Source organism: Maniola hyperantus, chromosome 21 (genome assembly GCF_902806685.2).
Source record: "Maniola hyperantus chromosome 21, iAphHyp1.2, whole genome shotgun sequence".
Classification (NCBI taxonomy): Eukaryota; Metazoa; Arthropoda; class Insecta; order Lepidoptera; family Nymphalidae; genus Maniola; species Maniola hyperantus.
The window spans coordinates 8,899,620-8,913,622 of record NC_048556.1 but is presented as its reverse complement, the minus strand read 5'-3'; the positions used below and the strand labels follow the sequence as shown (position 1 = coordinate 8,913,622).

Genomic DNA, 14,003 nt, shown 5'->3' with positions numbered 1-14,003 from the left:
TATTCAGTTTCTAAGTTACACAGGCTCTAGGATTAATTTTTAATTTTAATTTTATTATAAAGGCACACAAAACAGGTTTCAACTATAAATGGTCCAAATACAAAAACAATAGATTAAGATCTAAGCGGTAACCCTTAACATGTGTACGCAACAATACTTAAATAAATATATGCACTAAACACGGTAACATACAATTTGTAAAATACAGAATAAAGAAATCTTCGATTATTACTACACTTAATATATAAAGTGGTTTAGGTAAATAGTTATAAATATTTATATATACAAATCTACAAAATATAAAGCCTTGTAATTTTAAAAACTAGATGTTTTCACGGATTACATAGAATTTGATTAGTTTAATATTCAAATGAAAGCCAAACAAGCCGATAGATCATCATAGAGAATCCATCCATACCAATATAAAAAATGCAAAGGATGTCTGTCTGTCAATCTGTCTGCTAGCTTTTCACGGCCCATCCGTTCATCCGATTTTGATAAAATTTTGTGAAGAGTTAGCTTACATCTCGAATCGATAATTTCCAAGCCATTTTCCGTGTTAATTAATTTAGGTTTTTAATAATTCTGTGAAAGCTCTTTTATTTTGTACAATAACAAAATAAAATATCCTATCCTATGTCCTTCCCCGGGATGTAACTCTGTACCAAATTTCATCAAAATCGGTTAAACTGTTGAGCCGTGAAAAGCTAGCAGACAGACATAGTTTCGCATTTATAATATTAGTATGGATGAATGGATTCTCTATGATGGTTATCTATCAGCTTTATCGAAATATTTCTGCATGTCTGTGGTCTTCAAGTGCCCTTAGCTGAAATTGGCTGAAGTTCTAAGTAATATTCAAAACATTTCATCTGCACGAACATCCCGTTGATTATTATTATTAACAAGCGAGCTAGCAATATCCGGCCCTTGTAGCTCTAGGTTCAAGTCGACGTTTAAATTGCACAGAATAATTAGGATTTTGTAACTTCCCGTATTTATGAACTTTAAAAAGTGCTACAATATATCTCATAGTTGACCTAACCCAAAACCCATACCGTAATTAATTCGAAAGTGTGTTTGTTTGTTACTGTGTTAGTTTTTTCTTCAATAACGCCGTAACCAGAGATAATTTACGTAATGGAGCAACGGATTGACGTGAATCGCTTAGTTATCTATAGTTAAAGATCTGGAGAGTGACACAGACTACTTTTTAGCTGCCAGGCTCGACTGCCCCATACTACACCACTGTGTGGTGGTAGCTATTGGGCGAATATAATAAGTAATTGTACCTATTAATAAAATATTAACAATACTAGCTTAGTATGAGAAAGGTTTCTTCTACTTCCCTTCTCATACTGAGAGGAGACCCGTTCTCAATAGTGGGCAGGCGACGGGATGAACATGATGATGATGATGATGATGATGAAATCCGTCGCGAATAAAGAACGTGATATATTTGCGGTGAAGGAGATTAGCGATTCAGAAGACGCTCGCTCCTTTAATTTCCACGACTGGCTTCGAGACATCCTATTACACCGTGCCTCTCGGGAGAATATTCGATTATGCTACCAAATAGAGTTAATAGCGTTGGAAGTTTTTTTCTAATCAAACTAAGTAGCACTGGCCTGCTGTAAGTTACTTGTTGCTGGTTTACAGCCGCACTCAGAGTCGCTAATCGTTACTTAGGATTGAGTTAAAATGAGACAGATTTATGTGAGAGATTTAGCTCTGTCTCATTTAACTCAATCTTAAGTAACGACTAAGCGACTCTGAGTGCGGCTGTTAGTCTTTTTCTAACCTTTTAAAATATATTTTGTATCTTTTGTTGTCCAATAAATGTTTACATATTTCATTTATGAAATACATCGTGAACTTTTATCACAGGCCACAGTGTGTTAGTTTGTATTTCTTTCATTGTTTTCTAAGATTTTCAATACAATATTTATATACATAATTTTTGATTGAACTCTTATGTCATTCCCTGGGATGCAAGCTATCTCGGCACTTCTAAAACGTGAAAATTTAGCTGACAGACGGACACACTTTCGCATTAATAATATTGAGTTTGGAGTATGGGTTAGCAGCAATTCAACATACGCCATCGACCATCGCAAAAAAAAATCTTTGACAATAAAGATTTGCTTCGCATTTTATAAAGTGACGGTGTAATGGGAATTAAGGCTTATCTCATGAAATTTAATTTAAAAAAGCCTTAAGCGACGTACGAGTGCAAACAGTGTGCTCAATGGGATTGTCCTCAAAGCTTGAACAACGAAATTAGAACAACAGGAAACAAGTCCTCATTAAAAACTGCAACCAAACCACAATCAGTGTGAAAACCTTTTCTCTCAGTTTTTGCAATACTGTGTCCATGCCAAAACCGTGAAATACATTGTCATTTAAAAAATTATAGCTCGCTACCTGGAAATGGCTAAGTATAATATATTTTCATTTCAAGACTTCCTCCCTTCCTTCAAGATTTAAAATAAAATCGGTCAAGTCGAGTCGGACTCGCACACAAAGGGTTCCGTACCATTATACAAGATATAATACAGAGTGTAACCAGAACGCTGGCAAAAACGAAGACGGGTGATAGTACTGATGATTACTGATATGACACCACAAAAAAAAACGCGAAAAAAAATTATAAAAGAAATCCTACAATTTTGAAAAAGTGTACGCTGTATTGCAAATAAAATATCTGACTGACGCTAGAAGTAAACGAACGTTAACAATAACGTTAAGTTTTTGCTAGCGTTCTGGTTACATCCTGTATAATACTATATACTTGTAAATTTTTTTTAATTTGTATTGCGGCCATTTTGAAATTCTTACTATTTGTTATTATAGCAGCAATAGCACTCTGTGAAAATTTCGGCTCTCTACTTATTATACGGTTCATGAAATACAGCCCGCTAACAAACAGACAAACGGAAAGTGGATGCTTCGTAATAAAGTTGGCACCCGTCAGGTACGGATCCCTAGAAAACCTAAATTTATGTGGATGAAGACGCGGTCATCAGCTAGTTTTAATTAAATAAAAGAAAAAGATGACTGAGACTGACTGATCTATCAACGCATAGCTCATAGTGATGATATCTATTACGCAGATTATATTACGACGTAGAAATCCGCTAAGAAAGGATTTTTGAAAATTCAGCGCCCAAGGGAGTAAAACAGGGGTTCGAAATTTGTGTAGTCTACGCGGACGAAGTCGCGGGCATAAGCTAGTTTTCAATAAACTCTCAGCAAGCTTCTTCTTCTTCTTCGCTCTGGGCTGGTTTCCGCACTTAAACGTTTCCGTCTGTTGTGCGTGCATCGCCCCTCCCCGCCGAAGTCTTCACTCTCAGCAAGCTTATCTACATAGCTAATCAAAACCGATAATTGTAAAGACATTTAACTTAAAATATCACGATATTAATTCTGAATAACTTACAGTTGTCAGGGCAGAGGGAGCCGTCAAAGCCACATCTGGGGGTATCCGGAGGAGGCGAGGTCCGCCCGCCCGCCCAGTAGATAGGGCGGTTCTCCACAAACTGGAGTGAAGAGTTGGCCGCGACGTACGTTGCCACCACCTGTGAAAACATTATTGGTTATTGACTTTCCTTTGGTTAAACAAATATTAATGAAAAATATTTTTCGACCATTTCAATTCTGCCCCTGATTTCGAGTTCAAATAATATTAAGTACAAACATACTCTGAAAAAACATTCCTGAATCGTTCTCGAGAAAATGATATTGCGTGTGTGAGTAGATATGTAAAAGCAGTATTGCTCCAATCACTTCAATTAAAATGCGTATCGTATTCATCATCATCATCATCATGATCAACCCATCGCCGGCTCACTACAGAGCACGGGTCAACTCTCAGAGTGAGAAGGGTTTTGGCCATAGTCTACCACGCTGGCCATGTGCGGATTGGTAGACTTCTCACACCTTTGAAAATATTATGGAGAACTCTCAGGCATGCAGGTTTCCTCACGATGTTTTCCTTCACCGTTAAAGCAAGTGATATTTAATTAATTAAAACGCACATCACTTTGAAAAGTCAGAGGTGTGTGCCCGGGATCGAACCCCCGACCTCCGATTAGAAGGCGGACGTCCTAATCACTAGGCTATCACAGCTTCACAGCACAGCACAGCGTATCGTATTATCTAAGTTTAAATCAAAATGCTAGGAAGGCAATGATCCTACTGGCAATGATCTGGAGTTCTAAAAGCTGCGTCAATTTTATGTATGTAGGTGCCAACAAAAATAATTCGGGGTTCCGGCTGAAAACTAGCGCTGTATGTTTTTGTGTATGTGCAAAGCAAGCATTATGCTGAGTTGGGACATTTTTTTCGAGTTGTTCCACACATGACACTGTTTGTTCCGGCGCTTCTTCTGCTTGAGGATTCTTGGATTCAATACTCAAATATTGTATCAAACCCGTAAGTATAACTGGTGACGTGTGGCACAACTTTCAAAAGTAAACGTATCTTTCTTTCTTTCAATTTAAGCCTCAATAGCTCAACCGGTAAAGGAGTGGACTGAAAACCGAAAGGTCGACGGTTCAAACCCCGTCCGTTGCACTATTGTCGTACCTACTCCTAGCACAAGCCTGACGCTTAGTTGGAGAGGAAAGGGGAATATTAGTCATTTAACATGGCTAATATTCTTTAAAATTATTTTTATTTCATGAATCAATTATTGCGTATTGGGCCCATAATTCTGCACGCTTCGTCCTAGAATAGTTTGACACGAAATTATAGTTTACTTGACCGGGTGGTCATGGTCAACTACTCTAGTAGTTGAACTGTAAATTCTGGGCCGTTGGCTCTAGGATTGTATCACTCCTAATAAGAATATTTTATGCCGAACCAGTGAACAGAAAGAAACAAACGTATGAGGTTATATATTTATTCCGGATTTATGAGATGTCTAGCATTTTTCGTCACATCTACTCGGAATTACAGGTGAGATGGAAAATGATTTTATGCTCTACTCAAAAGCTTGTGTGAACCCGTGTATATTCGCATGGGAGTTGTTTCAAACAAATACGAACATACTCGTAACGTAGTAGAGTTAACATAAAGTTCAGTTTGTTTCGAAAATTTTTAGAAGGCACATCATATAATGCACTGGCACTGGCACTGCCGTTCTAATTACATATAAATAAATAATAATAATAATATTACTGTGAAATGAAATGCCGCAGTGTATTTATCACTATAAAACTATGATGCATAAAATAAATAAAAATCTGTTTTAGAATGCACAGGTGTGAGGTGAAGCCTTTTCATATAATACCCCACTTGACATAGTTATCTTACATTGAAAATTGAAAATATTAATTATTAGTTCATGACCACAATTAATTTTTTTTTTGTGTGATGTAACCACAAATTCACGGTTTTCAGATTTGTCCTCTTATCTCTGCTATATGACCTACCTACCTGCCAAATTTCATGGTTCTAGGTCAACGGGAAATACCCTGTAGGTTTCTTGACAGACAGACAGACAGACAGACTACAAAGTGATCCTATAAGGGTTCCTTTTTCCTTTTGAGGTACGGAACCCTAAAAATCACACAAGTGAAATATTACTTGACTGTATGAATTGTGACTGTATGAAATATGGTATTAATAACAAAACATTAAATTGTACTTCTCTACCCAATTCAATTAAAATACTTAATTTTAGTAAAATTTATTTATTTTCTTGATTAAATCTTCAAACTACCTTAATACGTGAATGTTAATTATTCTAACTTTCATCAAACTTTGCCTATTAAAGCAAAGTACCTGAGCTTGAACTTTGTATCATTCAACGTCGCTATAACGGCCACAATTAAGTGATAGGGTCGTTTCCGAATAATTACCTAAAATATAATAGTCGACCCAGTTAGGAACTGTGAACAATCAAATAACTTTCCCTCTGATCATCATCACTTTTGTGAAAATTTATAATTTTGCTTTTTCAAATTTATAATTTTAACAATTTTTGTATGTATGTTTATTGTTTATGTTAGTTTGTACTCGTAGTTTAATTAGTGTAATTGGCTTTATGGCCGTTCTAATTAAATAATAAATAAATAAATAATAATAATAATCATCATCATCATCAACCAAGAACCATCTCATAAGAAAGCTCAGAGTCACTCAGCGGGCGATGGAGAGAGCTATGCTTGGAGTTTCTCTACGTGATCAAATCAGAAATGAGGAGATCCGTAGGAGAACTAAAATAACCGACATAGCTCAACGGGTTGCGAAGCTGAAGTGGCAATGGGCAGGGCACATAGTTCGTACAACCGATAGACGTTGAGGTCCCAAGGTGCTGGAATTGCGACCTCGCACCGGAAGACGTAGCGTTGGAAGACCTCCACTAGGTGGACGGACGACATCAGACGAGTCGCAGGGAGCCGCTGGATGGCGGCGGCGCAAGACCGTGGCGTGTGGAAGTCCCTGCAAGAGACCTATGTCCAGCAGTGGTATTGGTTCCCTCTGATACCAAAAGCTTATTAAATAAGGACACCTTAAACTGAGGCTTAATCAGGAGTGGCCTAGCTAATTTTTAGGATTCCGTACCTCAAAAGGAAAAACGGAACCCTTACAGGATCACTTTGATGTTTGTCTGTCTGTCTGTCAAGAAACCTATAGGGTATTTCCCGTTGACCTAGAATCATGAAATTTAACAGGTAGGTAGGTTTTATAGCAGACATTCGGGGAAAAATCTGAAAACCGTGAATTTGTGGTTTTTTTTTTTTTTTTTTTGTATGTTTCGCTGGCAATCCTCCGACATGGTTATCGGAGACTTTGTATAGCTTAACACGGCATTTTTTTTTTTTTTTTACCTTTTTCTTTTATATTGTCATGAAACAGGTTCTTTTTTTTGTACTGTGATCATGATTTTTAAGCTAATAATAGCCTTACGTTTTTTAACTTATTCTATTCAGACTTATATTTATATGCATATGTAACATATTATTCCAATAATATATTATATACATAATTTCTTACATTTTCTATTTATATATCTTATTTTAAATTAACTTTAATTATGGCTTCAAATATTAATTAGCTACTATCTTGACTTATTTCTATCTAATGTTTTATTTACTACACATGTACAAAATTTTAAAAACCTTTTTCTTATTTCACTATTCATAATAATTTCAGGGATCGACTGCAGAGTTAAATTTACTTTTATTATTTGCTGTAGGTCTTCCCGTGCTCTTCCGTATCTGGGGCATTCCACAATGGCATGCAGAGCAGTTTCCTCTTGGTCTGGGTCACAGACACATGACGGGCTATCCTTACATTTAAACTTGTAAAGATAGGCGGCAAAACCTCCATGTCCCGTCATTGCCTGAACCAAAATCGGTGTTAGGTTTATTTCCCTTACGAATTTGTACGCCAGTTCTACTGTGGGGAAATACACTTTAGTTATGCTTGCAGTTTCGCCTTCTATATATTTTTGGTTCCATCGATTTATAGTCTCCTTCCTTATGACTTTTTTTATATATGATACTGGGCATTTGTCATAGTCAGCTTGTGTTCTTGATTCGTTTGCTGCCTCCTTTGCTAACATGTCTGCTCTCTCGTTGCCCGGCACCCCTACGTGGGCTCGTATCCAGAATAATTTTACCAGTTTACCTATTTCTTCTAATTTTATTAAATTATTTTTGATAGCAAAGCCTAATGGATGAAAAACTTGCATGTTTTTAAGCAATTCTAGTGAGGATCTCGAATCACTGAATATATTCACCTGGTTTCCGGTCGTTTTAAAGGCATATTCTGTTGCCTGAAAGAGCGCGTACAGCTCTGCCTGAAAAACTGTACAATAAGCCTCGAGACGAAACTTTTTTTTGTGCGTTTCTTCCCTATCTTCCCAACAGGTCAGAGCTGCACCCACTCCATCATCTGTCTTGCTTCCATCGGTGAATATATTCAGTCCGGTTATTCCATTCGCAGCTACTGTCAGCTCTTCCATATCTTCTAAACAAGAAAATTCTATATTCGGCTCTTTGGCGGGGTGAGGAGCAAGAAGAAAGCAGACTCTATTTTCAATTTCCTTATTAGCTAATATCGACGGTGGTCTCCCTCTTTTCGCCTCGTAAAGCTGCGCAGCTTCTCTGACTCTTGCATCCAATGGAATGAGTCCGGCCAGAACCACTGCTGCGTTATAAGACACTGTGCGATAGGATTTACATATTTTTTGTGCGAATCCTCTTTGCACAGTACGTAATTTCTTTTGCGTTGTAATTTTTTCTGCAGCCGGCGCCCATGTGCTGGATGAGTACATTATTATTGGTTCAATTACTGCTTTGTATATCGTTCTGATAATTTCCGGATTCAGTCCCCACTGTGTTTTTGCTGTCCGAGCTAATGGCGTATAGATATTTATGGCTTTCTTACAAATGTTTTGGATATGACTATTAAATGTTAATTTATGATCAATCGTAAGTCCGAGTATTTTTATTTCGTTGACGATCTGTATTTGAGTTCCTCCCATGCTTATGCGTGGGTTGTCGACTTTACGTTTCCTTGTGACTAGCATAGCATTGGTTTTATGAGGTGCAAATCGTAATTTATTAGCACATCCCCACTCATAAGCAAGTTGAAGAACTCTTTCAGCTTTTTCTTCTATTTGACTTATTGAATCTCCGGAAATTACCAGAACGATATCATCGGCAAATGCTTGGCAATGAACAATTCTTTCGTCGAAGCTGTCAATTAATGGGTCGAGTAAGATATTCCACAGCGTTGGGCCACTTATAGATCCTTGAACACATCCTTTTGTTGCGTCCTTCTTATATTCGGTATCGGAGTATCGCACAATAACCTTTCTATTTTCCATATAACTCTGTGCTAGTTTTCTCAGATTTTGAGGACATCGTTTTTCAGCCAGTTGTACTTTAATAGCCGGCCACCAGGCATTATCGAAGGCTCCCTCTATGTCTAGTGATACGATCACGCTGATTAGTTTCTTATTAAGATTTTCTCTAATATGTTGTACTAAGTCATAGAGGGAGTCCTCCGTACTTCGCTGTGGCACGAATCCATATTGCCTCGTATTGGCTTTGGGCAACATATGCCACCTTATTCTTCTAATAAACATCTTTTCAAGAATCTTACCTAGAACAGACAATAAACCTATAGGTCTATAAGATTTTGGCTCATTATAATCGCTTTTACCCGGTTTTCTTATTACGAGAATTGCTGCCTCTTTCCACTGTTGTGGAAAATAAGATAGTTCTAAGCATTTGTTAAGGATACACAGAAAAGTTTCTTTATCCACGTTAATCGCTGCTGTGCAGATATCTGCCGTGAATCCATCCAGCCCTGGGGCTTTTCTGGGATTAAAACTATTCACCGCACTTATCAGTTCTACGATTGTAAATGGGGGATCCTGTGTATCATCGTTTATTTCTCTACAAAATTCTTCCGCTTTTTTTCTTTTTATTTTATGTTCTGGCATGTCACTTTGTTCATCATCCTCTGGGAAGAAGGTGTTCGCTAGGAGCTCTGCCGATTCTTTGGGACCGAGTGTTATTCCATCTTTTATTAATGGTATATCTTCTCGTCGTTTACAAGTCTTACGAATTACTCTATAAATACTGTCCCACATGCTTTCTCGATCTTGTTTTGTACAAAATTGCTTCCAACTTTCTGTTTGTCTTATCCTTGCTTCTGTTTCATATCTCTCTTTTGCTTGCAAGTATTCATCCACTACGTGTTGCCTTCGTGTAGCCGCTGCACATGAAATTCTCCTCTTTTTAGTTTTCACATCCTGTCTCATTTCTTCAAGTTCTTTAGTCCACCACGGTAGATTAATTTTAATTTTAGGCTTATATTCTGGTATTGATTTTTTACAAGCATTATCTATTACATTTATATAAGTATTTATTAAATCTCGTAATTCTGCTATAGTATTAATTTTTTCAATTTCACTATTATTTATACTTTTTTCTTGTATTGATCTCATAATTTCTTCCTTAAACTTTATCCACTTTGCTTTTTTTGTGTTATATTTTCGTGTTGTATTAGTTTTCCTAGTTTCACTATGTTTCTTTAATTTCAGAGAGAATGTAATTGTGTTATGATCTGAATTTATCATGCCTTCATCTACTTTCCAATCATGTATCATTTCTATCATCCCCTGTGAACAAACAGTAATATCTACATTGCTCTTAAAAATAACGTTATTTCTTATTGTATAAAATGTAGGGGTTGTACCTTCATTTAGTATGTGCATTTCTATTTCATTAAGTACACCTACTAACGCTTCCCCTCTGTGATTTTGCTTGTCACTTCCCCACCATGGGCTCCACGCATTAACATCTCCTCCGAGTAGGATATTATTGCCTTTTAATTTACTTTTAATGTTTTTAATCTGTTCCAGGTAAGGTTCTATTGGTTGACTGTCCTCAAATATACAGAAATAACATCAATCATCCATGAATCTGTTTTTAGATTTGCAACTGCTACGTTTTCTGTGGTTAATTGGGGGCTTTCGGTTATACTTATTGCTTCATTAAAAACAATTATAGCTGACTTTATTGGTTTTGTTCTGTTCCGTGTACATTGTATAATTCTGGTTCCCATATATTGTTTTAGCTCTCCGGTAGCTCCTATATAGGGCTCCTGGACTAAGGCAAAGCTTATTTTCTGTTTTTGGGCCTCTATTAATAATTCTTCCGTAGCGAGTTTCTTCCTTTGTAAATTCACTTGTATTATTGAGTATATGGTATTACTTTCTACTTCTACTTCTATTGTACTGTTTTCACTAGTGTCACCCTTAGCAATATGCCACACTTGATCTGGCAATGCAATCCCATTTTCTTCTCACCGGGCAGCATTCATCGAAACAATTATGGTCGGACTTTTCGTTTTTAGCTAACATGCAATTTCTACATGTCGGTGAGTCTCCCGATAACCATGCAGGGCAATTTGCCCGCATATGAGGTCCCGCACAGTGGCTACACAATTCCGTTGCTTCTTTACAAAGTCTTCGCCCGTGGCCATACTCTAGACACCGCGAGCATTGAACCAAAGGAGTTTGGTCTTTTACTATTATTCTCTGCAGGTCTACATGTACTTTACCTTCAGTCGTAAGTTTTTGCCAGATTTTTGGCGACACTTGTAGCACTATATGATTTGTGTGCGGGTTTCTGGTCTTTCTCCTATATTTAACTGATGTTCTGTAGTCAACATCCTGTATATCGTTGAATAAATGTCTGTTTTGTGTTTTCAACGCTTTAACTACGTCTTCGTCACTGTTTATCTTCAGAACATCTCTGAGGATTACTAGTGGATCCTTATTGCTCCTCTCCTCTACTACTAGCTCTGATTTTGATGCTTTGATTTTTTCGGCAATTTTGCCCAGTTCTTCCTTTGAACAGCACCCTATGACAACTTTCTGATCTTTTGCTTTACGGAAACTATCCACTCTTATACCTGTTTCTTTTGCATTTACCGCTGTCCTTATTTTATTTACCACTTCTTCTCCTTTATCTTTCGAGTCTGATGATGACACTACAATAGAATGCATGGCTTTTGTATTCATTGTCTTTGTTTTTGCTGCTATTTCTGCGTATGTGATGTTATCTGTTCGATTTTGGCTTCGTTGCTCTTCATTTAGTCTTTCCATCCTATCTCTTATAGTGTTAACGTCCTTTTTTGTTTGTTCAACTGTTTCTTTCTGTTCCTTGATACAGGTTAAAATTTCTTTAATATCTTCATTTAACTCTTCACTAATAGTTTTATTTTTGTCTGTTCCTTTTTTGGCTTTTTCAGTTTGCAACTTTTTTCTTGAATCATCTAATGTTAAGACAATGTTATATAATTTGCCTAAGTTGTTCATTACTGTGTCCCTAATTGTTGTTTTTAAATTCGCAGATTGCTCTAATTGTAGTGTTGCCTCCTGATATAAATTATTTGCTTCATTTGCTAGAGAATCTAAATCTCCTGTTCTTACCGTAACTGACTTCTCACGAGTTACGTCTTCTGGTGTTTGTCCCACTTTAGAGGAACCTTTCTTAACGGGTTCTGATTCTTTTGATTTAATTGTCTGTGACGTGGATGGTCCGCTCAGCGCCGATTTTGTTTTCCCAGTGCCATTTGCACTAGTGGTTAATAATGGTTTAACCATTTTATCAACTTATATTTTATCTCTTAGTCAATTCCCTGAGCTTATTACAAAACAAATATACGGTAAATTATGCCGTAACAGTAAGTATAACAATAAATGTCAGATGCCGTATGTATATACGCGCTTAAATAGTTAACTATTAAATGTTTGTGTAATAATTAGGTAGTTTAAGGAGCTACCTAATGTCAACTTGCCAGCAAAGTTGTCACAAAAGATAAATCGAAGTACCTACCACGGTACCTATGTCACAAATTAATCTAAAAGTTTTTGTTCCTATTACGACATTTTTATTTTATAGTAATATTTATACATCTTATATCTGATAGTTAATTTAAAGAATATTTTAATGTCTCTAGTAGGTATATCACAGGGATTCTTCTATAAGTATGTGAGTAGACGGGCGTGTGATGCTTGCCAGGCAAAGACGGCGGTCACTTGTTTCGTGTAAATTGCAGGATATAAACAGATCGTATTAATAAATCGGGGAAATCTTGACTACTTTAATCTGCTTCAGTCTATTATTGCTTTTTGTCGTAGGTAGATACTTTGTAATAAAAGCAACAAAAACGTTGTCTTTTATCATTTAACAACTTGAGGGTGTTTTGAAAATAATTTGTAATATATTATGCTTAAATTAGTAAATCCTTATGCATATTTTCACTGATACTTTTTCTGTAATAACACACAAAAATATAAAACTTTTTTTATAATTTAAAATTTTGAGGGTGTTTTGAAAAAATGTTTGTTAAAAGTCTTTAATAGCAATGTATTTTCACTGATGATTTCGTATTTCACTATTTGTAATCACTATTAGCACTCAAGAATAGACAACCACTGTATTTTAGTTGAATTACTATTTTTAATAATTTTTAACACAACTGGATTTTATATTCACTGCACTCGCCATCAACAGTGCGAGCCGTCTTGTGAATTTGTGGTTACATCACACAAATTAAAGCGTAAGTCAGAAAATTAAGTTTAATTAAAATGTCACCTCATATAAAACTTGCACGTGGATATACATAGATCACAACGCGTAGAGGCTTATCGAGAGTTTTAATCTTTATAATAATAGGATATAGGTCTGCAGAAATAACACAGGAGATACTTGATAAGTTATCTATAAGGGCTAAAAAACTTGAAAAAACGATAAGTAGTGTAATATACTGATGATCTCGGATATTTTTGCTCTATTAGCGAACTCGCTTCAGCAAATGAGATCATTATGATTGGTTGATGTGCTTATCACGTAAGGGCTCCGACCTATATACGAATGGGGAAGTGAAGTGCTACTTAACGAGATTCATAAGTTAAGTGGACGGGTAATTGGGATTTTCTGTACATATTCTGGAACGTAGAAAATACTGTGAGAAGTACAAAATACATTAAATATATTCACGAATTTTGTGATAAAAATTGAGGCAGAGAGATATTTCTAAGCTGAGCTGCACATTGTATGGGCGTCGCAAAAGCCAAGCCAATCTCAACGAAGACTAGCCTACTAAAAGAATAACCTACATAGAACAGAAATAAAAATAAGTAATAATAAAGTATCAAATTAGGTTTTCCAGGTCTGTCATACTAATTTTTGGGCTGCCATAATGGTATTTTTTAATTTGCCGCACTTTTCCAGTCTCTTCTTTCGTTAGCCAGACTCTACGTAGACTACATAATTACAATCGTATTTTAATGTACAAATGTGTGCACTAATTGATTCTCTATTCCCTCACTCTATCCTGTAATGGATGGAGACAACGGGGGTAGGTAGCTAGGTACAGGTAAAGACCTGGGTGTGACACAGGTGTACTACTTTTTATCCCGGAAAAACAAAGAGTTCCCGTGGGAATTTTAAAACGTAAGTCCACGC

At 36.4% G+C, this 14,003-nt stretch overlaps 2 protein-coding genes across 10 annotated transcripts in view; both read right to left on the bottom strand.

Annotated features, from left to right (window-relative positions):
* Positions 1-14,003, bottom strand: part of LOC117992211 (atrial natriuretic peptide receptor 1-like) — a 180,342-nt gene that overhangs the window by 25,608 nt on the left and 140,731 nt on the right. For all 9 annotated transcript variants that reach the window (XM_069505799.1, XM_034979870.2, XM_069505798.1 and 6 more), the window contains one exon: positions 3,440-3,578. In XM_069505799.1, coding sequence (XP_069361900.1) covers positions 3,440-3,578 — 139 coding nt within the window. The remainder of the gene's footprint in view (positions 1-3,439; positions 3,579-14,003) is intronic.
* On the bottom strand, positions 10,651-12,165 carry LOC138403839 (uncharacterized). The gene has a single exon (XM_069505835.1). The coding sequence runs from the start codon at positions 12,134-12,136 to the stop codon at positions 10,784-10,786; it is 1,353 nt and encodes a 450-aa protein (XP_069361936.1). The 5' UTR covers positions 12,137-12,165; the 3' UTR covers positions 10,651-10,783.